Genomic DNA, 26776 nt, shown 5'->3' on the forward strand with positions numbered 1-26776 from the left:
GCACACGCTTCACTGGTCCAGGGATTTGAAATCTTCTGTTTCTCTTTTCCATGTTGCGCTGCCAGAACTGACTAGATGGAATCTAATTGATCAATGCCGCCCATGTGATGGTGCTGACAAATCAGAATCCATCTGGTCGGACAGAGAAGAGAGAGAACAGTGGGGATTTCAAATCCTCAGATCTGTGGAGTGGCTTCAGGAGGCATGACAGCTGAGGATCACAAGCAGTAAGTACAGTGGAAACAGGGGCGGGGGTATAATGTTAGATCATGTATAAAAAAAACATTTTTAAAGGTGATCTAGCACTTTAAAGGGGTTGTAAAGGTTTGTTTTTAATTTTCTAAATAGGTTCCTTTAAGCTAGTGCATTGTTGGTTCACTAACCTTTTCCTTCCATTTCCCTTCTAAAAAATTTTTTTTGCTTTGTCTAAATTTCTCACCTCCTGTTTCTCATCAGTAAGCTTGCCCCCCATCATCCGAGCCATTCTTGCTGGTGTTTAGTCAGCCAGAACAGCTTACTGAGAAGGAACAGCAAGTGAGAAATTCAGACAAAGAAAAAAAAAAATTTAGAAGGGAAATCGAAGGAAAAAGGTAAGTGAGACAGCAATGCACTTGCTTAAAGGAACCTATTTAGAAAATAAAAAAATTATCCTTTACAACCCATTTAAGTAAACACATAAAGTAGAAGGAAAAACGGAAAATTGTATACTCACCTTTCCGTAATTTTCCTTTCCTGACGCATCTTCATGGCAGCACACACTGGGTTGTGACTCCGCCCCCACAACCTGACAGGATTGGTTAGCTATAAATTTGAAGGGGAGACGCCCCGCACCATTCTCTGTATATATCATCATAAAACAATAGGGCGGGCATCTGTGTGCTGCCATGAAGATGCGTCAGGAAAGGAAAATTACGGAAAGGTGAGTATACAATTTTCCGTTTTCCTGACGCATTCATGGCAGCACACACTGGGAAATAACTCGCCAGTCGGGAGGGTGCAAGAAAACAGTAATATTTATTCTCTATAGTGCTGAGGAATTGGCTCTAAGAACAGATCTGCCAAAGTCGACGGTAGCCAGGAGAGCAGAATCCACTCTGTAGTGAGAAATGAAGATGTGTTGGGAAGACCAAGTTGCTGCTCTGCCTATGGTTTCCGGTGAAATCCCGCAATATGCTGCCCAAGAAGTGGCCACTGCCCCTGTCGAATGAGCCATAATGCTCTTTTAGAGTCGTAAGTTGCTGGATGGAATATGTCTCCGCGATAGCACTAACAACCAAGAGGTAATGGTACGGGAGGTAGCTGGTTGACCTCGTCTGCTCCCGTGTGGGATAATTAAGACAGAATCCGTCTTCCTGAGATGTAGCTGTGAAGTAACTGGAGATGGTAGGTTTGACATCCTAGGCATGGGACTTGCCCCTCTCATTAGTAAAAGATGGAAGGACGATGTCCTGGTTATAATGAAAGGAGGAAGTTACCCTTGGATAAAAATGGTCTGAGGGCTTCAGAACCACTCTGTCAGGGGAGAACACTAAATAGGGGTTCCGTAGCCATAAGTGCTTGTATCTCCGACGTCCTCTTAGCTGAGGTGATCGCAATACGGGAAGCCATCTTCAGAGCTAGGTTCCACGGTGAGACCAAGTTGAATGGAGAAAAGGGTGGATTGGACAGGGCCTCGAGTACTACACAGAGATCCCCTGTTGGAAAGGCTGGCCTCCTAGGTGGTCTGATCTTATGCAGGCCCTGAGGAACAGAGTGACCGGATGATGAAGAGCCCATCTAGTACCCGTCATGGCTGAAAGGGCGGATACTTGCACCTTCAGGGTACTCGGGCCCAGGCCCTTGTTAAGCCCTGACTGAAGAAATTCAAGAATTTGAGATGGGATTCCAATCTCTTTGCTGCGACGACACGAACCTCTCCCAGATCCTAGTATAGGTGACATCAGTGGAGCTCCTTAGAGCTTGTAATAAGGTTGATATTACCTCCTGAGAGTATCCTAGTTCCCCTAACCTAGCCCTCTCAACTTCCAAGCTGGCAAATGCAGCTTCTCTGGGCTGGATGGAAGAATTGCCTCTGATGTATGAGATCCCAGGTTACTGGAAGATGTATTGGAGGCCGCGTACCTAGTTGTAGCAGGGTCGTAAACCATGGCCTCCTCGGTCGGAACGGTATTAGTACAATAACCATGGCTGAGGACCTCCGAAGTCAGGACAGGAATCTTGTAATCCGAGAAGTTGGAAGAAAAATGTACCCCAGCTCGAAGCTCCATGGAAGAGCTAGGCAGTTTGTCCCTTCGGCTGATGGAAAGTGGGCTCTGGACAGGAACCTCTGACACTTGGAGTTCTTTGGCGTGGCCGCTAGGTCGACTTCTGGTATTCCACAAGTTTTCGTAAGAATGGAGAATACCTGTTGGTTCAGGGACCATTCGTTGTTTGAAAGTGTCTCTCGGCTTAGGTAGTTGGCCAACGAATTCTGTGTTGCCGGGACGTACACTGCCCATAGATCTAACAGGTGCTCTTGTGCCCTTTCCAATATGGGCAAACTTCCTCTTGAAGCGTGCGACTCCTGATGCCCCCCTGTATCTGGATACATGACACCGCTACTTGTTGTCCATCCTGATCAGGACACTCTTCCCCTCTAGAAGAGGCGCAACGGCCAGGAGAGCCTGAAAGGCTGCTCTGAGCTCTAAAATATTTGACACTATGCCCTGAGCCCGAAAGTGCCACTGTCCTTGGGCTACTTGGTCTAGATAGTGTGGACCCCATCCCCCCTGGCTGCCGTCCGATGTTACTACTTCTGGACTTGGGGGAACTATTGGAATGGACTCCCTGAGGTTGGACGGGTGTGTCCACCACCATACTAATTGCTTTACCCAGTTCGGGATGTGAATGGTTTGGAGTATTGACGTTCCATTCCACTGCCTGAGAAAGGAGTTCTGTAAGACTTGCATGTGTCACAGGGGCCACTGTATCAAAGGTATGGATGCTGACATGGACCCCCGGGTACTGAGGCAGGCTCTGACAGTAGACGTCTGGATGATAGCAGATTCTGTACCTTCTGGAGTAAGGGCTTCAGCCTCTCTTGAGGGAGTTGCACCCGGTACAACCTGGTATATTATTCTGCCCCTAGGAACACCCTGACTTGCTGAATGCTCTGGGTGCTGAGGCGATGCCGAATGGGGGGCACCAAAATTGGAAATGAGATTGATAGATTGAGAACCGAAGGGACCTCTGGAAGGCGGGATGATCGGGACGTGAAGGTAAACGTCCGAAAAATCTAGGAGATAGCATTCAGTCTCCCACGTCCACTGTTAACAAAATGGACTGAAGGCTTTTCCAATCTGAGGGCCTCTATTTTGATCGTCTGTTGAACCTCTTTAGGTCCAGGACTGGACGTAGATCCCCTGTTTTTTTTTGTACCAGAAATAAAGGGGAATAAAACCCCCTCCCTTTCTGGTGCGGAGGTACTTGGTAGGCTGGAATGTGTTCCCTGGAAATGTGCCCATGAATTTCCAATTGTGACCGGTCTTGATAGAGGATAGTGTCCATGAATCTGTTATACGAGTTGCCCATATCCGAGCGAATCTCTTGAGTCTGGTGCCCACCTGAGCTGGGTGGGCAGACGGACCCTCAAAAAGGACTTCTGCTGTTCCCCGGCTGTGATAGCCTTGGCTTACTGTAAATACATGAAGGAGGGTCGAGTCTTCCAGTCCCTCCTAAATTTCCTGCCGGGACGGTAGGATCTAGCATCCCTGTACTTGACAGGAAGATCGCGTCTGTAAGCGGGGCCCTTCTGGGGCTCTGGTCTCCTATCGGAGGGAATCAGCCCGGATTTTCCCCCGGTAACCTTGGAGATGGCCAAGTCCATCTTTGTGCCAAATACACTTGAGCCGCCATATGGAGTTTTGCACCAGTAGATTTTGATGCTGTCCGCTATCCAGGGTCTCAGCCATAAGGCTCTTCCCCGTCATGAAGTCGCCCCCTCAGGAGCCGTAAGCCAACTTAATTTCCCTGCAGGGAGGATAATATCTTCCCCTGGTCGGCTCCTTCTAGAATGGAATTCTCAACGTTAGCCGCCCATGCAGCGATAGTTTTAGCTACTGCCGCCATGGTGATAGCCGGCCTACTAGCGTCTCCTGTCGTGGAGCAGGCTTCCTTCAGTTCTATATTGATTTCACGATCAAGAACGTCCCGGATGGTAACTGCATCTTCAATCAGTAGAGAAACGTCTCTAGCGAGTCGCATTAAAGATGAATCGACCGTAGTTGCATTGATCAAAGAATTGATCCTAGACTCCCACAAGGTACAATCTGCAAACTTGTTGCTCATACTGGGCCGCTTATGCGATCTCCCCCACTCATCCTTTATGAGGTTTTCCAGCTCTTTGATGAAGGGAAATGATTCAGGACCCCCTTTTCAGCACCAGGAAATATTTCTGAACCTTCAGAGGTTCTGCCATAACCCCTTCCCAGCCGATCGCTTCCTCGACTGAATGGGCAAATGGTTCAACTAAAAGAAGAGACAGTCCGACGCCTGCTCACACTCCTCATTCTTAGAGAGGGTTTTTGCAGCCTGGCGTAACGGCCGGGTGCTGGGCGATGTGCTTGGGGAAGGATCGCCCACAATTGATCCCTGTGCGATTCTCCTAGGAGCTCAGTATATACTCTGGCCTCCGAATCCTTGGTTACTTCAATGAAGCACAAGCGGCAGGCCAATTCCCCTGGCAAGGCTGGCGCCCCGCATATTTGGCAAACATTTGCTGTGGTGCGGGTAAGATAGCTCCGTCTGGGATGAAGGTAATCGTCTGCGGTGGGACCGACTATGACAGGAGTGGCTGTGACGCGAGCGGCTATGCCTTGATTGAAGAAAGCAAGAGGGTAACCTTGAGTGACTTCTTGCGCCTTCTGCCGGAAGCATGGCTAGAATCTCCCTCTGTGCCGCAAACTTGCGTCTTTTGACCCGATAGGGCTACCAAAACTGTAGCGTCAGTGGCCAAGCTCTCTTTTTTGTCTCTTCTCTACTTACCACCTTCTGGACGGCCTCTATACCTGGTCAGCTGATGGTGGTCTGCGAGGGCAGTGGCCCCCATGAGGATAGCAGGGAGACAGCCCGGAAAGGTGGGAAAAAAGAGAGAAGGGAAAACATTACAATATGTCCCCCCCCCCCAACATTTCTATTTATTAAATATAATGATTTATATACATATATCTATCCTTATTTTATTTTTTATTTTTTGGATTATATTAATTGTTTAATTATAGATATACTTTCTCCTATAATATGTTATAAATTAATATATAAATGTATTATATCTTCTATCCTATTTGTTCCTATTTTTTTTTTTTTTTTTTGTGTAATCAATTGGCCCAGGCTGACCTGGGACGAGCCTGCACACACCTGGTGCAATCTTCACTCTGAGAAGAGCAGAGCAGCAGGACTGCAGCCAGAACTACAGAGCGATAGGACAGTTTCTTTTTTTTTTTTAAACGGCGCCGCCATTTGGAAGAGGGCAGAGGAGACCGGCGGCATTATTACTGAGCCGCGTGCATGCGCAGAGCGCTGAGGGGTACGCGGCGGTGACCCCGAGAGTATGGGGTGTCAGAGGAACCACAGGGCTCAGCAGAGCTGAGAAAAAAACAACAGGCAAGCAAAGGTACAAAACAGACTAACCTTAGGTGGCAAATGCAATGATACAAATACCTTTGTGGAAGCACACACTGCACTGGAAGGAAAGACAGAGCGAAAGTGGGGACCACTGCGAGATTTGAAGCTTCTTTAAAGCTTGCTACAGATGCCAGTATAATTCCAGAGCCCCTGAGACCACCAGAACGGGGGTTCCCACCATAAAGCTCATTTAGAGACTGTACAGGAGGGACTTCCAAACAGGAGAGGCTGAACCTGCTGGGGCGATCTGCGGTAAGAGGCATGCTTCTTGCTTGTTCGTCCAATCTGTCAGGTGAGGATAAAAAAAGAGAATGGTGCGGGGCGTCTCCCCTTCAAATTTATAGCTAACCAATCCTGTCAGGTTGTGGGGGCGGAGTCACAACCCAGTGTGTGCTGCCATGAATGCGTCAGGAAACCTAATTGTAACTATTGTTAAAACTGTTCCCTCCCCCCTCCTCCTACCTATCCTGTCTACCCAGTATAATAAAGATTTGTGTACTGCCTATTTTTAATCTGCTCCAGTCTGGTCACATAATCCTGCAGCTTCAGCTCCCCTGTGTCAGTGAGAGGCTGCTGCAGGGGACAGGAGGGAGCGCCGATAATGTCTGGGCCATGGAAACCTATGGGTGAAATCACAGCCTCAGGAATTCCCAGCTGTTGTCAAGTGCTTCTTTATACAGAAGAGCCAGAGCTGCAGGATCGTGTGACCAGACCAGAGCGGATTAAAAAAAGGGAAGTACAGCTAATACATCTAGGGGTGCAAGTTGTGATTGATAGTTTGCAATATTCACAGTTTACTAAAGACAGCTAAGCGCTTAATGAACGTTTATGAAAGTGGAAGTTCATACAAAAACTAAAATCCCTGCATCTATAGCCACCAACATTCTAACACCACCCTGTCTAGCCCTGAAAAGAAAAAATCTGTATACATACCTTTTCTACAGGTGATCCAACCTGATCTCCAGCGGCGGAAGCTCTGATCCTGCACTGAGCTGTCGGCCGCAGCTTCGCTGTGGAAGTGGGTGCAGAGGACACATCCGTCAATGGAAGCCCCATAGTAACTCTATGGCCTCGTACACACGACCGAGGAACTCGACGGGCGAAACACATTGTTTTGCTTGTTGAGTTCCTTGTTAGGCTGTCGAACTCGACAAGCCAATTTTCTCCATTCCCGTCAAGGAAATAGAAAACATGCTCTCTTTTTGGCTCGTCGAGTTTCTCGACAGTTTCCTCGACGGAAATGTACACACGACCGGTTTCCTCGGCAAAAAAATATCTCCCAGCAAGTTTCTTGCTGGTTTTTGCTTGGTCGCGTGTACGAGGCCTATGGGTGACGTCACTTCCCATTCATTTCACAGCCGTTGTTGGATGTGTGCTAAGCAGAGCTCATAGGCTAGTGTTAGAATGTCGGTAGCTATAGATGCAGGGATTTTAGTTTTTGCATGGACTTCCACTTTAAGTGTGTTATGCAGGAATGTTTAGTACGACTATAAGAAATATGTATTAATAATTTATTATAACTAATTGCACCCATTAAGCATTGAGAAATAATAAATTATTAATACATATTTTATAGCCAAAAGTAGTAATTTTACAGTGACACAAGAATCTGCTTTTAATATATTTAATTGCATTACATGATCTTTGGTGGCATGGGAGTAAAAAAAATGTAGGGAGAAGTTTAGGGTAAAAAAACCAACCCCGGAAATGTGTATATTGCTCCGTTGCCCCATTGTTTTCCATTATTTCTTCACTCTGGTCCCCTTTGATGTCCATACATTTTCCATTCATTAATCTTTATTTAAATATTTTATTGAGATGTTGTTTTTTTATTAGGAGGTAGATCGAATCATAACCCAAATGATGAGAGTTGCTGAATACTTGGACTGGGATATTACTGAGCTTAAACCGGTAAGTAATATTTTACTGAGGCTTTTCACATTCTTTTTCTATCTCTTAGTTCTTCGTCATAGATTATACAACCCATGCTATTTATGTGCGCCACATGTGAGTGCCCACAATGATAAGAAGTGACACTTCAGTACTTTGTAGTGTATTTGGTACATCTTTAAGAACTAGGGGCCAGATTCACGTAGAACTGCGACGGCGTAATGTATCGTAGATACGTTACACCGCCGCAAGTTTTCATCGCAAGTGCCTGATTCACAAAGCACTTGCAATGAAAACCTATGCCGGCGGCCTCAGGCGTAAGCCCGCGTAATTCAAAGGGGCGTGTGCTATTTAAATTAGGCGCGCTCCCGCGCCGGACCTACTGCGTATGCTGCCTTTTGAATTTCCCACCGTGCTTTGCGCGAAGTGACGTCATTTTTTCGATCGGCGACCTGCGTAGCGTACTTCCGTATTCCCGGACGTCTTACGCAGACGACGTGAATTTTTAAATTTCGACGCGGGAACGATGGCCATACTTTATACAGCACATACGTGTGCTGTGTAAAGTTAAGGCACCAAAAACGACGACTAACTTTGCGACGGGAAACTAGACTAGCGGAGACGTAGCGAACGCGAAAAACCGTCGTGGATCGCCGTAACTCCTCATTTGCATACCCAACGCTGGTTTACGACGCAAACTCCCCCCAGCGGCGGCCGCGGTACTGCATCTTAAGATCCGACAGTGTAAAACAATTACACCTGTCGGATCTTAGGGATATCTATGCGTAACTGGTTCTATGAATCAGTCGCATAGATACTCTGAGAGATACGACGGAGTATCTCCTTTGTGAATCTGGGCCTAGGTTGTTTGTGATAGTTGGCTTAAGCCTCGTACACGCGATCGGATTTTCGGGAATTGTGTGATGACAGGCTGTTGGCATAAAATCCGACCGTTTGTATGCTCCATCGGACAACTGTTGTCAAATTTTCCGAGCGTTTGTACACAAGTGCGTTGGACAAAAGTCCAAAGTGCAAACATGCATGCTCGGAAGCAATGCTCACCAAACACAACATTAACAAAAGGTGCCCAAAGGGTGGTGCTAAAGAGCTGAAAAAACACGTTGTTTCGGGTTTGTTGCCTGACAATTGTGTGCCGTTTTGTATGCAAGACAAATTCCTGGCCAACGCCCCTTCGGGCAAAAGTCCTACTCTTTGTCCGGAAAATCCAATCGCGTGTACCAGGCTTATGTCATGATCTTTGGAGGGGAACAGAGGAAGGCAAAAGGTTACAACTGAGACGTGAATATTGAAATGAGGAGATGGTTAACCTTCAGTCCCCTACTGTGCTCCTACTGCTTCTGCATGCTGTGTTACCTGGATTTACTGCAATAAAGGTGGTTTGATTACTGGAGTGCAGCCATCCATATTTTCCATTTCCAATTAAATAAGGAGGATTCTCATAAGAAGTAAATATGATTACAACTCATATTAAAAGATTACTAAGGCAAGCTTACTACATGAAATGTGTTTTGTTCATCCATATAACTTTATGATCACATTTTTTTTCTCTGCAGATGTTGGAAGAGATGATGAGACAGGTGGATTATGATGGCAATGGAACTGTGTCCTATGAGGAATGGCTTAAAGGAGGGCTCACAACAGTGCCCCTACTGGTGCTGCTTGGAATGGAAGCTGTAAGTAGATAGATGGTTACTAAAAAAACATATTTAAACAAAAAAAAAAAAGTTGGTGGTGTTTTAACATATCATTTTTTTATACATTTTAAACAGAATATTAAAGACGATGGTCAACATTTGTGGCGTCTCAAACATTTTAACCGGCCTGTGTACTGTAATGTGTGTGAAGCATTGCTGTTTGGTGTCAGGAAACAAGGCCTGTGCTGCACATGTGAGTAGACAGGATTGTGTCTGTAAAGATAATGTATAACAACTGAATACAGTCTACCAAGGGGAATACATTCGCGCTAAGGAAATAATGACGAAAAATATTGAAAAATAAAAAAATAGTGAATAATAGGTCTAAAATCGATAAGTCAAGCAGCAACACCTAAAACATGTGATATACAGGTGGCAATATAGGAAACAGGAAGAATGGGTTGCGCTAATTTAAACACAACCTAATGAATAAGTGTGTAGAATGAAATTAAACTGAAAAATAAAAATAAATGTGTAGATATTGTGTACATAAAACAAACTTAATTGTAAATAAACCATAGAGCGTGGTTGCCCTAAACAGTCCAACTACTAGCATAAATCCAAATAACATATATTCAAACATCAATCAAGAAGTAAATTAAACATATAAATCGAGAAAGGTGGAGAAACAATTGTCCAATTTTGAATAAATCCAAAAATGATGGAAGAATGTAGTCCACCACTGATTCAGAGGAAGATGATTTAAAAGGAAAAGAGGCTATGAGATCACACCAGAGAAAGGAGTAAATGGGTACTCTTACCAAATACGTTGGACCCCCTGTCAGATGGGGTCAAAAAGGCACGTAAATCCTCACGATCCTATGACAAAGATCAACAGGGATGCAGTTCCTCGGCTCCCAGCGGGTTCTCCCCTCGCCTGTATGGATAACAAGCTCCTCCGAGCGGTCCGCTCTAAACTCGGTATCCCAGGAAGGAATCACAGAGGGAGACAAATGGAGGCTCGAGATGGTGAAGTACCATAAGGCTGGGTTTATTTTAAAAGTGTAGCATCTACACAAAACATTTAAAATTGCCGGCAGAAAAATCCATAAAAACAACAAACAAAAACTCGTACACCCGTGGTTCCGGGGTCACGTTTCAACGCGGTGACGTCAGTGCGTGGCTCCGCCCTGACATGTTTCGTCATACGTGACATTATCAAAGGGCACCATCTACATGTGTAGATGGAGAATTCTGTTCATTTTTTATTTTTTTTAATCAGCACTCTGGTTATCAAAAAAAAATCTAAGCATCTATTGCCAGCCTAAAAGTCTGCTTTACTGTTGGGTTTATTTGCTGAACAGGCTACTGTCCAAGCAGTCAGTTAAAACTATCATTAATTGTCTTTATTTCTGAACAGTCTGCATTACCAGGTTTAAAGTGAATGTGGTTCAGCTTTATGATTCTGAATTCTCAGATCCCTGATGAATCGATAAGCGGTCCTGGATGCAAACTGTCTGTGTCCAGAGCTGCCCATTCATCCCTTATTGCAAGTACATGCCCATATGTGTGTAAAGATCCGTACAGCCTCTGTGCCTGTCAGGCACTTAATAATTTTATCCCAGGCCTCTTCATGGATGTAAAGACTCCTGTGCCCATGTGAATAAATACTTAGATTTTAAATGCTGTCTGTATCCTTGTTGAAACTTCCTGTCATATTAAAAGTAGATCAGTAGCCACTGCAATATTTATATTCATGAAGCCCAAATTTTGTAAAATGTATTTACTACCTGTGATTTTCAAGACTTTAAATTTAAAAAACCCTTGCAGTTTTACCTGTTAACAGCCCATAATGGACAGCAGTGGAATCTCTGTGACTACTATATGTAGAAGCAACCACCGTCACACCCCTATCTCTCACCCACAGCAACATTACATTAAGGGACTTGACTGCTGAGAAGCATATGCTTTTATAAACCAATTAACAGACCAATACCTTGCCCAAAAATTACACGGAGGCTGGGTTGGAATAGTTGAAATAGGGCAAGGCCACCGCTTTATTGAACTTTTCTGAATGTAAAAAATAAATAGTGCTAGTCACAATTGTATACTGTGAGCTCACGTAAATCATAAACTAACATAGTCAAATGCCTGTCCTTACCATCAGTGCCAGACCGGCATTAGACTGACCCCAAAATTTTATTTGAGGACATTAAAACCATGTCGATTGCTGGTAAGGTCAAAACTGCCAATTAAGATGTGAAAAAATGTGGGTGAGTGGGTGGGCAACTCTTCTGTAAGCTGGATCTCCTAGGTCAGTGTGACATGCCTCCTCATAACCTTTCTCTAGAGTTTAGGCTCTGACCTCGTATCCTTGTAGCCAAACCACTTAACCTCTTTGATATTAATTAATGCCCACTGTAATGCCATGCTTTCATCAGTCAAAGCTCCTTTTCCCTAAAGGGGTTCAATGGGCCTTTATTATGACAGGAGACACTGAATTGACAATCCTGAATCCATCCCCCAGGCCAATGCTTGCATTACCGTTTTGCAGCCAAATCGCTTGACAGATGCCACTTAAAGTGGAGGTTCACCCAAAAAATTTTAACATTAGATTGAGGCTCATTTCATTTAAAATCAAAGCAGTACTTACCGTTTTGGAGATAGATCTTCTCCGCCGCTTCCGGGTATGGGCTGCGGGACTGGGCGTTCCTATTTGATTGACAGGCTTCCGACAGGCTTCCAAGTAGCCGAACGTCGGTGCACAGGCGCCGTATAGAGCCGCACCGACTTTCGGCTACTCGTGACGCGATGTACTGCTTCGATTTAAAAAAAAAAAACACCCGATTCCCCTTGACAAAATGAGCCTCAATCTAATGTTAAAAATTGTTTTTCGGGTGAACTCCCGCTTTAAAGGGGTTGTAAAGGTTCATCTTTTATTTTCTAAATTGGTTCATTTAAGCTAGTGCAATGTTGGTTCATTTACCCTTTCCTGTTTGACCTGGTATAAACCTCTTCTGTACATCAGGGCTGGGGTGTTAACGGAAAATGCAGAACAAGGAGCAATTCTGTGTAGGTGCTAGTAAGGAGCATGCTGATAGGTTGGGAAATCAGAGAGATGAGCTCATCACTGTGCTGCTTCTCATTTTACTGTCCTGTTACAGGCTGGGCTGAGGTGGATCCAAAACAACCTGGGCTTAGAGGATGTTGTGCTTAATCTAATGGCAACATCATTAAACATCTAGTGGCAGAAAAAAATAGTGCAGTGGGAAATTTCAAAATTTAAAGGAGTTCTCTGACCTAAAACTTTTAACCCCCGCTGTGCCCGGGCTGTAAAAATATACAAAATAAACTGTCACTTACCTGCCTACGATCCCCCGTTGTTCCGATATCGCCGTCCCGTTCTCCGGTCCCGGGCCCCTTCCGCTTCCTGTGTGTCGGTGACTCATAGTGCGCTCAGCCTATCAGCGGCCGCAGCAATGTCCCGTCGCGGCCGCTGATAGGCTGAGCGCACTATGAGTCACCGACACACAGGAAGCGGAAGAGACCGGGACCGGAGAACGGGACGGCGATATCGGAACAACGGGAGATCGTAGGCAGGTAAGTGAAAGTTTATTTTGTATATTTTTACAGCCCGGGCACAGCGGGGGTTAAAAGTTTTAGGTCAGAGAACTCCTTTAAGGTTAATATTGCTAAAGCTGTTTTTTAATTCTATCTTTTAATGGGCGGTTCATTTATCTTGTTAATTTTGGCTGAAGTTCTGATTTAAGTGATTGTATCTTTTTATTTCACAGTCTGTAAGTTTACTGTGCATGAACGTTGTGCTCGCAAAGCACCAAGTAACTGCATCAGCACCTACGCCAAGTCCCGTAAAGATGCAAGTGTAAGTGCTGTTCAATTATAGCTGCAAAGCCTCCTTTATTCTCATGGTATAAATGTTTTTCACACATTTTGAGCACTGTCTGTACTCAGTGGCGTCTCCAGCTTTCATATTTAGGGGGGGCACATGGGGGGACAGGGACAAAAGTAGGGGGGCCAACTATAAAATGCAATTATATACATACTGTATATATATATATATATATATATATATATATATATATATATATATATCCTGGGGTCCTTTACTATGATCCCACAATGGGCCCTTTCACATTTTCTGCAGTGAGCTCCCTTCCTACTATACTGGGGCCCCCCAGGGTGGCAGAAAACAAGAGACATATGTCATAAGCACATCAAGAAAATATAAGGGTTCAAAGCAGTGGCAGAACTATCAGGGTTGCAAAGGTTGTCTTGCCACCGACCCTGGTGTTCTGCCACTGTGGGGTTCCCCAGCTGTCCTGTCCCTGCTATTGACAGCGCTGGCCTGGCATCTGTCTCCTTGGCAGCGGCGGCAGTCTATTAGGACCTAGTGCTGGTGACATTATGGGTGCATGTAGGGGAAGGCTGGCACTATTGGTTATAGAGAGCCGAGCCCCCAGCTGGGTCACCTAGCAGCAGTAATGCTGTATAACCTTCTCTGTTGACATGCTGATCGGGATGTGATCCAGGTGATGCTCCCTGTCAGATCTAATGAACACAGTATTTATTAGCATCAAGAGTACAACCATATATATATATATATATATATATATATACTGTATATATATATATATATATGAATCAACCGTATGTTCAGCAGCCATGTGGACTCTATGCCTGTAAAGTGTGGGCTTTGATCAATAAAATCACTGATATTTAACACTAGGATTTGACTAGGAGCATCACCTGGATTGCATCCCGGTCAGCTTGTCAGAGAAGGCTCCACTGCTGCTAAGCAACCCGCAGGGAGCTCAACTGTCTACAACCAATAGAGATGGGCTCATGTGTGTTTGACATCCCACATGCCCGATCCTGCCAGGAAGCCGACACTCCACAGTGCTAATCACAGCCAGTGAGACATTTCCTGATCTGTTCAGCAGCCATGTGGACTCTATGCCTGTAAAGTGTGGGCTTTGATCAATAAAATCACTGATATTTAACACTAGGATTTGACTAGGAGCATCACCTGGATTGCATCCCGGTCAGCTTGTCAGAAAAGGCTCCACTGCTGCTAAGCAACCCGCAGGGAGCTCAACTGTCTACAACCAATAGAGATGGGCTCATGTATGTTTGAAATCCCACATGCCCGATCCTGCCAGGAAGCCGACACTCCACAGTGCTAATCACAGCCAGTGAGACATTTCCTGATCTGTGCAGCTGCAGACCGGGAAATGTCTCACTGCCTGTGATTAGCACTGTGCAGTGTGGGCTTCCTGGCAGGCTCCGACATGTGGAATTTTTAACATGCCCAGCCCATCTCTAAAAACAAATTGTGCTGGCCCTCCTGTACATCAGCCCCATAAAGTAACCAGCACTGGGTTCCTATGTGCTGCCGCCGCTGCCATGTCGACAGAGACCAACGCTGTGAATAGCCGGGACAGGACAGCAACTCTGGTTGTTCCAGCACTGGTCCACACTGGGAGGATTCCCCCATCCACCTATAATGTGTAAATGGGGGAATTGGATCATTTTTTTTTTTTCCTTCAACCTGATAGTTGAATGAAAAAAAGTGATCAATGTATGGGCTGCCTAAGAGCTAAGACCAGCCATAGACGGTTTAAATCTCAGCTGGTTCAGCAGGAACTGGCTGAGATTTGAACCATTAATGAGCAGATTCTCTTATGATTATCACTAGTGGTTGCTGTATACCCACTAGTGATAATTACTGTTTGTCGGGAGAATACAATTGCTGGGCAGGAGGGATATTCCCCTGTCACCACTGTCTGTGTTGATGGGGGAATCATGCAAGTTTCTTTCCTGCAATCTGTGGATGGAGAAAAGAAATTTGCACAGTATATTACCTGCCTAACTGAAAGTGAAAGTTAAATTGTGAATGTTTTGAAAGAACAGGAGGGGGGGGAGACAGATGGGGGAGAGAAGGGATGGAGATAATACAGTTCAGTGATTACAGTGTACTGCAGTCTGCAGTGCACACACTTACCCACGGTCCAGGCTAGAATCTCAGGCATCATTCACACACAGCCAGGAATGCTGCTGATTTTCATATTTCCCGCCCACACATCCCCTCTCTTCAGATACAGCACACTGGGATAGTGTGGGCGGGACTGAAAGGAGGAGGAGCTGTATCCCTCCCTTCTTGTATGTGAGGAGAGTGAGGGGGGTGGCTGGACTCGCTGGGCTGTGAAAGAGTGTCATAGACTGACACTCGGCTCAGCTTGCAGTCACCACTCTCGGATTTTACAGGCTGGTTCTCCTGTCCTAAGGATGGGAGAAATCGGTCTGTTTTACTCAGTAACTAAGGTGAAGATGAAAGTGAAGGCTTGTGTCCTCCCCCCCCCCCCCACACAGTGCTCATGGAGTCCTTTCTGCAACTCGCTCTTCTCCGTGCCAATGAGGCCCCCTAGGGATGCCATTGTCTGTACTCAGCGTGTACTGTAATTCTACTTTTACCTTTCAGGGGCAGACTCACATGTGGGTTAAAGGTGGATGTGAGGCCAACAAGTGCGACCGATGTCAGAAAAAGATAAAGAGTTTCCAGAGTCTTACTGGCCAACGCTGTGTCTGGTGTCATGTGAAGGTGAGAATACTAGCAAATCAAAACACATACACAGACCTGAATAGAATTTTTTTTGAAATGTTAATGCAATGTAAAAGAAAACCTGTGTGTAAAGCCTCGAGAATTAAGGAAAACATGAACTAGCATACCTACCATACGTACAAACAATTAGTAGTCTTCATTCCCAGTGTGGCATTTGTCCTTATCCTCCATACCTCACTATTACTCAATGAAACTGTCCAACATAGTGATGGACTAGTAGAGAGATGTGTGAGGCAGAGGGGGTTAAACAAAAACCTCCAAGGACTAAAGTTGCTGTTTGCATAATAGAGCTCCCTGGGATTCAAGTTTCTTGGAGAACTCTTGGAACTGAACACTGAAAGAGGCAGAGGATAGAAGTCTAGTCATCAGTATTGTCTGTGTGGTATCTCTGCAGCTGATCTTTTCTCTATCGCTAAATTACACAAAGCCTACAGTCTTTGCATTGAGAACAGGAAGTGAGATGAAATCTCTGCAAATTAAGGGAATGCCTTAGGGACCCCCAGGTCATCAGAACCAGTATCCCTATTGGAAGATTTCCCCTCTATTACTTTTCTAAGGACAACCCAAAATTATTGTACTTTTACGTTCAATAATAATGGTAAACAGGACAATTAGCGAGGGTGAATCTCCTTAACAGGGGCGTATACAGCAATAAAAACTAACGAGGTGGCTCATTTAGCATACACACCATTCACAGAAAACTTTGCATTATCTCAATAATGCAAAGTGTTCCCTGCTTAGACCGCTAGGCCTCTCCACCTCGTCCAATTAAAGAATACTTTGCACCCATGCCATGTGTGCGACCTCCTGTGTTCACTATGCAGCAGGTCAGCCACTTGGCAAGGGACCCATAAGCTAGCAACGATCACTGCAGTGTTGATGACTACTACAGTGGTATCCAGCTTCCACGAGGATCTTCCAGTATGACACATGCATACTTAAGGTCCAAGCTGGACCAATGTAACTATGCAAAAATATGCATACCTGGTATCCATCTTTAAAAAGAAGACGGGATGATAAAATTGTCTAAATTCATTCAAGGTTTTTTGTTTTGCTTTAATTTGGGCCAAAACTTCTGGGGTTTCTAAGAGGCTAAACTTGATTGATATGTGTACTTCCCTAAAGTAGTTGTAAAGTCACATGTATTAATTATTTTGATTCTCTCTGCTTTAGGTCCCTGTTCAGTACAGTGTGTGTGTTTTCTTAAAATTATAAAGCTAAATACCTTCTTTGCAGAGCTATGCTATCCTGTCTTGTGACCTCCCTCAGCTTCCCTTCCCAAGTAAGTAAGTGAGTACAGTGGGAGGGGCTGAGATTTCCCTCTGATTAATGTAAGCTAGCAGAGTGAGGTCCTGTGTCTGCATAGTAGGGATCTGCAAAGAAGGTATTTAGCATTATAATTTTAGGAAAATGCACACACTCTACTGAACAGGGACCTACAACAGAAAAGGTCAAAGTAATTAATATATGTTACTTTACTTTGCAAGCACTGGAGTTGCAGGGATGAGAATTACACAGACATGAGAGGGGAGGAAATCGGCTCTCACACAGACTACAGAAGAGATGGGTAGAGAGAGGGAGGAGGAGAGGGGGGATATGCAGAGCTGCATTACAGAGGCACGTAAACTGACCACGCTATCACAGATCAGCAGCCATGATAAATGTGGTCAGTTTACAGAGGGAAAGACCAGAACAGGCAGGATCAGCCAGGTATTGCACAACATAGAAAGGGACAATTGACATGGCAAAAGCACTGTGCTATATCTCGTGCCTTAAAGGGACAGGAGCATTTTGTTTATTTTTTTTTGGGTTACAACCACTTTAACTTTTAACTATACACTATGTAACCATTGAATTATGACTTAGAGCTGAACAAGTTTATTGAATTCCAAGGTAAGTACTTGCATAGTTAAATAAATGGACATTCAAATTTAGGATAGCAATTACTAAAAAGTACTTTACATTAATAACCACAGATGGGTCCACATTACGCTTTTTATTTGTGCAATGTATTGTAGCTGAAGAGGAGAATGAAATGCCGATATATCATTAATGTGTTTAATGTGCTGCAGCATATTGACTGAAGTATGAGTAATAGCTTTTATGCCCCCTACAAGTAGCAAAGGTTAAATGCACTCGCTTAGCATAACTAGTGAACCATAGTGAAGTGTAACTAAAGTCTCTAACAAATCAAACAAATAAATATTAGTTTTCAGCAAATCTTATTTTTAGTTGTATCATACAATCCAGCTCTTAATTGGGCTGTTAAATAATGTGGGCCAGATTCTCGTACAGCGGCGTATCTTTGCGGCGGCGTAACGTATCCGATTTACGTTACGCCTCCGCAACTTAGACGGGCAAATGCTGTATTCTCAAAGCACTTGCTCCATAAGTTGCGGCGGCGTAGCGTAAATCGGCCGGCGTAAGCCCGCCTAATTCAAATTTGGAACAGGGGGGCGTGTGTTATGTAAAATAACCATGACCCTACATGCGCCGTCCGTGGAAATCTCCCAGTGTGCATTGCTCCTAATACGTCGCAAGGACGTATTGGTTTTGACGTGAACGTAAATTACGTCCAGCCCCATTCACGGACGAGTTACGCATACGATGTAAAATTTTCAAATTTCATTGCGGGAACGACAGCCATACTTAACATTGGTACGCCACACTTACTCCACCATATAGCAGGGGTAACTTTACGCCGGGAAAAGCCTAACGTAAACGGCGTAACTTTACTGCATCGGCCTTGCATACGTTCGTGAATTCGCGTATCTAGCTGATTTACATATTTCGACGCGTAAATCAGCGTACACACCCCTAGCGGCCAGCGTAAATATGCAGTTACGATCCGACGTCGTAAGAGACTTACGCCTGTCGGATCTAATAGATATCTATGCGTAACTGATTCTAAGAATCAGGCGCATAGATACGACGGCGCAAGTCAGACATACGACGGCGTATCTGGTGATACGCCGTTGTATCTCCTCTGAGAATCCGGGCCTGTGTGTCTGCTTTGTGACAATACTATACAGCTCAGTCTACACAATACTATTTGTCTCTTGAAAGAGATGAAATTTATACCTTGACAGTTTCCTTAACAGCTTGTATAACATCCAAATCATCTTGTTGTTATTTTTAGATTGTCTATCAAAGGTAAAAGTTGCTTTTCATATAGTGGGTATAGAAAAGAATCACCCCCTTTAAAATATCACATTTTGTTGCTTTGCAGCCTGAAATGCAGACAGACACTGTTTTTGTAATCTCCACCTGCATTTACTAGTGCACCTCATAACATCCAAGTAAAAGATATAACATCAACATGTCAGAAAAAAAACCCCTCAAAAACAGAATTGTTGGAGTTGGAAAAAGGATCACCCCCTTATTCATTATTTTGTTGGACCACATTTTGCTTTAAAGGGGTTGTAAAGGTTTGTTTTCTAATTTTCTAAATAGGTTCCTTTAAGCTAGTGCATTTTTGGTTCACTTACCCTTTCCTTCAATTTCCCTTCTAAAAATGTTTTTTCTTTGTCTGAATTTCTCACTCACCTGTTTCTCCTCAGTAAGCTTGCCTATCATCCGAGCCGTTCTGGCTGGGGGTTAGTCAGCCTGCTCGCCCCCTCCCTTGGGATTACATCCCTGCAGGGAGACGCTGTGTTGCATCTTCCTGCAGGGATGTAGTCCCAAGGGAGGGGGCAAGCACGCTGACTAACCCCCAGCCAGAATGGCTCAGATGATGGTGGCAAGCTTACTGAGGAGAAACAGGAAGTGAGAAATTCAGACAAAGAAAAAAAACATTTAGAAGGGAAATTGAAGGAAAAGGTAAGTGAACCAACAATGCAGTAGCTTTAAGGAACCAATTTAGAAAATAAAGAACAAACCTTTACAACGCCTTTAATTACAGCATTTATCTTGTTAGGATATGTCTCTACTAACTTTGCACATCTAGACTTTGCAATATTTGCCCACTCTTCTTTGCAGAACTGTTTAACTTCAGTTAAATTTGATGGTGACCATTTGTGGACTGCAGTCTTCAAGTAATTCCACACATTTTCAATGGGGTTTAAGTCTGGGCTCTGAATAGGCCACGCAAAAACATTCACCTTTTTCCCCTTCAACCACTGTGTGGCCATTTTTAATGTGTGCTTTGGGTCATTGTCATGCTGGAATGTAAACCTTCTTCTCATGGACAACTTTCTGGCAGAGGGCAGCATGGTTAGATGAGACTAAAATTGAATTTGGCCTCAACACCAAACGATATGTCTGGCAGAAATCCAATACAGCTCACCATCCAAATAACACCATTCCTACAGTAAAGCATGGAGGGAGTAATCTCCTGTTATGGGGTGTTTCACCGCAGCAAGGACTGGAGCACCTGACAGGATAGAAGAGAAATGGATGGAGCAAAATACCATTACATTTGTGAGGAAAATCTGCTGCCCTCTGCCAAAAAAGTTGTCAATGGAAAGGTTTACCTTCCAACATGACTATGACCTGAAGCCAGGGCTCAAGTCCTGCGGGAACGCATGGGAACGGAGTTCCTGCACTTTTTCCACAGCAGGAACGCAGTTCCCTTTGCAGGACTAGAGCAGCTGAGAGCAGCCGAGCCGCCCAAGCCAATCCTTCACTAAGCGGCGATGCCCAGCTCGAGTCACTGTCAGCGGCAGGCGAACCTTAGTAATCCTTTATGTTACTGGCCGCTTCCTGTACATGGATTCATCGGGTAGTGTGCGGGTATTCCGTCACTTCCTCAATTCCGCAATGTCTCCTGGGAGCTTTTGTCATTGTTTCCAGGAGACATTGCGGAGGTCTGCCGTGAGTTATCGCAGGATTTAGAAAGAACTTGTGGTTTAGTAATTATGCATATGAGCGTATCATTTTTTTTTTGGTGGGGGAGTGGATCTTGAGTGGGAGTTCCCAAACTTTTTTCCCCAGGACTTGACCCCTGCCTGAAGCACAGCAAAAATTACCACATGGTGGTTGAAGGAGAAAAGGGTGAATGTCCTTGCATGGCTTAGTAAGAGCCCAGACGCAAACCTCATTGAAATCTGAGGAATTACTTGAAGACTGCAGTCCACAAACCATCGCCATCAAATTTAACTGAATTTGAGCAGTTCTGCAAAGAAGAGTGAGCAAATATTGCAAAGTCTAGGGGGCAGATCCACAAAGAAAGTACGCCAGCGTATCTATTAATACGCCGGCGTACTTTCAAAATTCCTGCGTCGTATCTTTGTTTTGAATCCTCAAAACAAGATACAACGGCATCTGGGTTAGATCCGACAGGCGTACGTCTTGGTACGCCTTCGGATCTTAGATGCAATTCTTCGGCGTCCGCTGGGTGGCGTTCCCGTCGTATTCCGCGTCGAGTATGCAAATGACCTATTTCCGACGATCCACGAACGTACGAGCGGCCGTTGCATTCTTTTACGTCGTTTCCGTTCTTTTTTCGGCATATAGTTGAAGCTGCTGGTGGCGTACGCAATGTTAAGTATGGCCGTCGTTCCCGCGTCAAATTTTAAAATTTCGTTTGCGTAAGTCGTCCGTAAATGGGGCTGGACGCCATTTCCGTTCACGTCAAAACCAATGACGTCCTTGCGACGTCATTTGGAGCAATGCACCCTGGGAGTTTTGACGGACGGGGCATGCGCAGTTCGTTCGGCGCGGGGACGCACTTCATTTAAATGAAACACGCCCCCTACTCGCTGCATTTGAATTCCGCGCCCTTACGCCGCGAGAGATACACTATGCCGCCGTAACTTACGGCGCGAATTCTTTCTGGATTCAAACCAAAGCCAGGTAAGTTACGGCGGCGTAGCGTATCTCAGATACGCTGCGCGGGTGCAGATCTTTGAGGATCTGCCCCTAGATGTGCAAAGTTAGTAGAGACATATGCCAATAGACTAAAGCCTGTAATTAAAGCAAATTGTGGTCCAACAAAGAACTGACATAAGGGGGTGATCCTTTTTCCAACTCTGATCTGTTTTACATTTTTTTTTAATTTTCTCTGACATGTTGGTGTTATATCTTTCACGTGGATGTTATAAGGTGCACTAGTTAATACAGCTGGATAAAACAAAAACTGTGTCTTTCTTCATTTCAGGCTGCAAAGCAACAAAATGTGATTATTTTAAAGGGGGGTGATTTTTTTTTAAACCTACTATAAGCATTAAAACAGTAAACTACAAGGTCTTATATAGGACAACAATTTGTAGAGTTGCACTATAGAAATAAGTGAATTTTTTATATTTTTTGCTAGAGACAGGGTAGACAAAAACAGCTAGGAAACCTATTATATAGGTTTAAAAATATAATTCATATTTTACATGGGCTTGCTGCCTTTATAAACAGTTTTTCTTTAATTTACTTTAGGTTCATGATGAATGTGTTTCCTTAGTATCTCTAAAGTGTGATGGTGGCACCCTGCGAGACCATATACTGCCTCCTTCCTCCATTTATCCAGTAATTCTGGTAAGTAGAACAAATGCCCAAGCCTGTCATGCTTATTTAATAAAGCATTTCAAAATGCAAAGGCAGCACAGATGTGCCTAACATCTACAGTAAAACATTGGATTGTGAGCATAATTTGTTTCGGAAACATGCTTGTAATCCAAAATGCTTGTACATCAAAGCAAATTTCCCAATAAGAAATAATGCAAACTCGATGATTCATTGCACAACCATTTGTTCATAAGTCCTTCAGTCTATAGTCCACATAAAAAGATTATAGCAATGTGATCGGTTTTGTAACCATAAAATATCCATCCACAAATGGCAGCCATAACAATTAGGGATTTGAAGCAAAATCCAGCAGGATCTACATAGCATAAAAGAGAAGAGAGGCGCCTCTAAGTGTAGCAATATGGTTACATTTAATTAAGGTACAACATTTAGCAACTCACATGGTTGATGATTAAAACGGGCACATCCAAGTATGCAGGCATCAGGGATAAAGCTGTTCCTCAGCACCGCCGGCTCTCACCACTGTCAGTCTGCAATCGTGACCGGGAAGACTACCTTGCAGTAAAGCGATCTGAAAGCGAGGCTTGAAGCACTCGTAGAGCGCAGCATGGAAGGGATGACGTCGATGCCGGTGTGGAGACGGTCTATGTGGACAGCTTTTCCCCCAGATGCCTGCATACAGTGGGGATTGAAAGTTTGGGCACCCCAGGTAAAAATTTGTATTAATGTGCATAACGAAGCCAAGGAAAGATGGAAAAATCTCCAAAAGGCATCAAATTACAGATTAGACATTCTTATAATATGTCAAAAAAAGTTAGATTTCATTTCCATCATTTACACTTTCAAAATTACAGAGAACAAAAAAATGGCATCTGCAAAAGTTTGGGCACCCTGCAGAATTTATAGCATGCACTGCCCCCTTTGCAAAGCTGAGACCTGCCAGTGTCATGGATTGTTCTCAATCATCGTCTGGGAAGACCAGGTGATGTCAATCTCAAAGGTTTTAAATGCCCAGACTCATCTGACCTTGCCCCAACAATCAGCACCATGGGTTCTTCTAAGCAGTTGTCTGGAAAACTGAAACTGAAAATAGTTGACGCTCACAAAGCTGGAGAAGGCTATAAGAAGATAGCAAAGCGTTTTCAGATGTCAATATCCTCTGTTCAGCATGTAATTAAGAAATGGCAGTCATCAGGAACAGTGGAAGTTAAAGCAAGATCTGGAAGACCAAGAAAAATATCAGACAGAACAGTTCGCAGGATTGTGAGAAAAGCAATTCAAAACCCACGTTTGACTGCACGATCCCTCCAGAAAGATCTGGCAGACACTGGAGTTGTGGTACACTATTCCACTATAAAGAGATACTTGTACAAATATGGTCTTCATGGAAGAGTCATCAGAAGAAAACCTCTTCTACGTCGTCACCACAAAAATCAGCGTTTGAACTTTGCAAATGAACATATAGACAAGCCTGATGCATTTTGGAAACAAGTTCTGTGGACGATGAGGTTAAAATATAACTTTTTTGTCCGGAATGAGCAAGGGTACGTTTGGAGAAGAAAGGGCACAGAATTTAATGAAAAGAACCTCTGTCCAACTGTTAAGCATGGGGGTGGATCAATCATGCTTTGGGGTTGTATTGCAGCCAGTGGCACAGGGAACATTTCACGAGTAGAAGGAAAAATGGATTCAATAAAACTTCAGCAAATTTTGGATGGTAACTTGATGCGATCTGTGAAAAAGCTGAAGTTAGAGAGGATGGCTTCTACAAATGGATAATGATCCTAAACACACCTCAAAATCCACGGGGGATTACATCGAGAGGCGTAAACTGAAGGTTTTGCCATGGCCTTCACAATCTCCTGACCTCAACATAATTGAAAATCTATGGATAGACCTTAAAAGAGGAGTGCGTGACAGACAGCCCAGAAATCTCAAAGAACTGGAAGACTTTTGTAAGGAAGAATGGGCAAAGATACCTCAAACAAGAATTGAAAGACTCTTGGCTGGCTACAAAAAGCGTTTACAAGCTGTGATACTTGCCAAAGGGGGCAGTACAAGATATTAACTCTGCAGGGTGCCCAAACTTTTGCAGATGCCATGTTTTTGTTTTCTGTAATTTTGAAAGTGTAAATGATGGAAATAAAATCTAACTTTTTTTGACATATTATAAGAATGTCTAATCTGTAATTTGATGCCTTTTGGAGATTTTTCCATTGATCCTTGGCTTCGTTATGCACATTAATACAAATTTTTATCTGGGGTGCCCAAACTTTCGATCCCCACTGTACCTAGATGTGCCTGGTTTAATCATCAGTCACGTAAGTTACTAATTATAGTGTGAATATGCCTCTGCACTACCAATGTGGAATAAACCAAAAAATTTGAAAATAATAAATAGCTAGTTGCTGCATCACCAGTTGTGTTCCCACAAATAAAGCAATATGAATTTAGTGTTGATGGGTGCTGCGCAGATTAAATGTTGTAAACCAATTATGTCATATATTGTATCCACAGTGGTGTGTCAATCAAAATATTCTGAATATCAAACCATATAATAAATAATCAACAACGTGCAATACAAATACTATAAAATAATAATGTGAATGATAAAGTTCATAATAAATTTTAGTTCATTCCTCCAACAATGATATATCAAATGTAGTGTTCTCCCACTAAAGTGCTGTGTTAGTGCATATATAACCAAAACGACGCGTTTTCACCTTCTTGTGTCACCTCTGTGCTCCCAGAACTCTTACCATAACAAGGCTATAATGAAGCCTTATAATTGTAGTTTCCAGGTTCATGTTGCTTCTATCTTGGCTCTGTTCCAGGATTTCCAGGGAACTCCAGACAATCCTAAGTATAGATCACTTTAAAGTTCTCTCTCCCACGCTCACTCCATATGTCAAGGGTAAGGAAAGTAATCCTTCATAGTGTAGTAATTAAAAGTATCATTCATTTATTAAAATCGTAACTCTTAGGCCCCGTACAGACGACCAAACATGTCTGCTGAAACTGGTCTGCGGGCCAGTTTCAGCAGACATGTTCGGTCGTGTGTAGGCCCGAGCGTGCAGGATTCCAGCAAACATTTGCCCGCCGGGCCTTTTTCCAGCGGACAAATATTCCTGGACTTGTTTTAAAACAGTCCGCTGGAATCCTGCCCGCTCGGACATGTTCGGTTGTCTGTACAGACCTACCGTACATGTCCGAGCGCCCGCCATCCCTCGCATGCGTCGAATGACTTCGACGCATGCGTGGAAGCATTTAACTGGCAGGCCCGGACACGCCCCGCGTATTGTTTACGCGCGGATTTCTGTACGATGGTTAGTACAGCCATCGTACAGAAAGCCCCGGGCAGACATGTACGGTGAAAACGGTCCGGCGGACCGGTTTCATCGTACATGTTTGCTGGTGTGTACACGGCCTTACAGTTAAAAACTTGCCAGTCTCTTGCATCACTTCCGGTCCATAATGCTCTACGCATTACGTCACAGCACGTGACTTCATCATTGGACTTTAAAGGGACCTATACTTAGGATTGTCTGGAGATCTGACTGCAGAAAATTGAAATCCAACTGGATATTCGGATTGTCTGCATGTTACATGAAGTTACTGTCATTTGCACTGCCTTGTTAAATAAACCGGCAAGTATTCATGATTTGTCACTGTGACATCAGTGTTATAGACCTCTTACTTCCAGTACTTTACTTAAATTATTATTATTATTTTTTTATTTCTCATATACTGCCTCTGTCTGCTAAGCTCAGGTCTAACAAAAATGGAGTAACGTAATAATGGAGGTTTTGCCCTTAGCGTCCAACCAGCACTAGATATGTATTTGGGCCCAGATTCACAGCGGATATACGACGGAGTATCTCAGATACTCTGTCGTATCTCTCAGAGTATCTATGATTCATAGAACCAGTTACGCATAGATAGCCCTAAGATCCGACAGGTGTAATTATTTTACACTGTCGGATCTTAGGATGCAGTACCGCGGCCGCCGCTGGGGGGAGTTTGCATCGTAAACCAGCGTCGGGTATGCAAATTAGGATTTACGGCGATCCACGCCGGTTTTTCGCGTTCGCTACGTCGCTGCTAGTCTAGTTTCCCGTCGCAAAGTTAGTCGTCGTTTTGGGTGCCCTAACTTTACACAGCACACGTATGTGCTGTATAAAGTATGGCCGTCGTTCCCGCGTCGAAATTTAAAAATTCACGGCGTAAGATGTCCGGGAATACGGAAGTACGCTACGCACGTCTCCGTTCGAAAAAATGACGTCAGTTCGCACAAAGCACGGCAGGAATTTCAGAACGGAGCATGCGCAGTAGGTCCGGCGCGGGAGCGCGCCTAATTTAAATGGCACACGCCCCTTTGAATTGCGCGGGCTTACGCTGGAGGCCGCCGGCGTAGGTTTTCATTGCAAGTGCTTTGTGAATCAGGCACTTGCGATGAAAACTTGCGGCGGTGTAA

At 44.1% G+C, this 26776-nt stretch overlaps 1 protein-coding gene across 2 annotated transcripts in view; it reads left to right on the forward strand.

The window, feature by feature from the left end:
- DGKA (diacylglycerol kinase alpha) overlaps positions 1–26776 on the forward strand; it is a 275733-nt gene that overhangs the window by 223113 nt on the left and 25844 nt on the right. For both annotated transcript variants that reach the window (XM_040341070.1, XM_040341071.1), the window contains 6 exons: positions 7498–7572; positions 9126–9245; positions 9342–9459; positions 13001–13089; positions 15706–15825; positions 22213–22311. In XM_040341070.1, the coding sequence (XP_040197004.1) occupies positions 7498–7572; positions 9126–9245; positions 9342–9459; positions 13001–13089; positions 15706–15825; positions 22213–22311 (621 nt within the window). The remainder of the gene's footprint in view (positions 1–7497; positions 7573–9125; positions 9246–9341; positions 9460–13000; positions 13090–15705; positions 15826–22212; positions 22312–26776) is intronic.

This window comes from Rana temporaria, chromosome 2 (genome assembly GCF_905171775.1).
Source record: "Rana temporaria chromosome 2, aRanTem1.1, whole genome shotgun sequence".
Classification (NCBI taxonomy): Eukaryota; Metazoa; Chordata; class Amphibia; order Anura; family Ranidae; genus Rana; species Rana temporaria.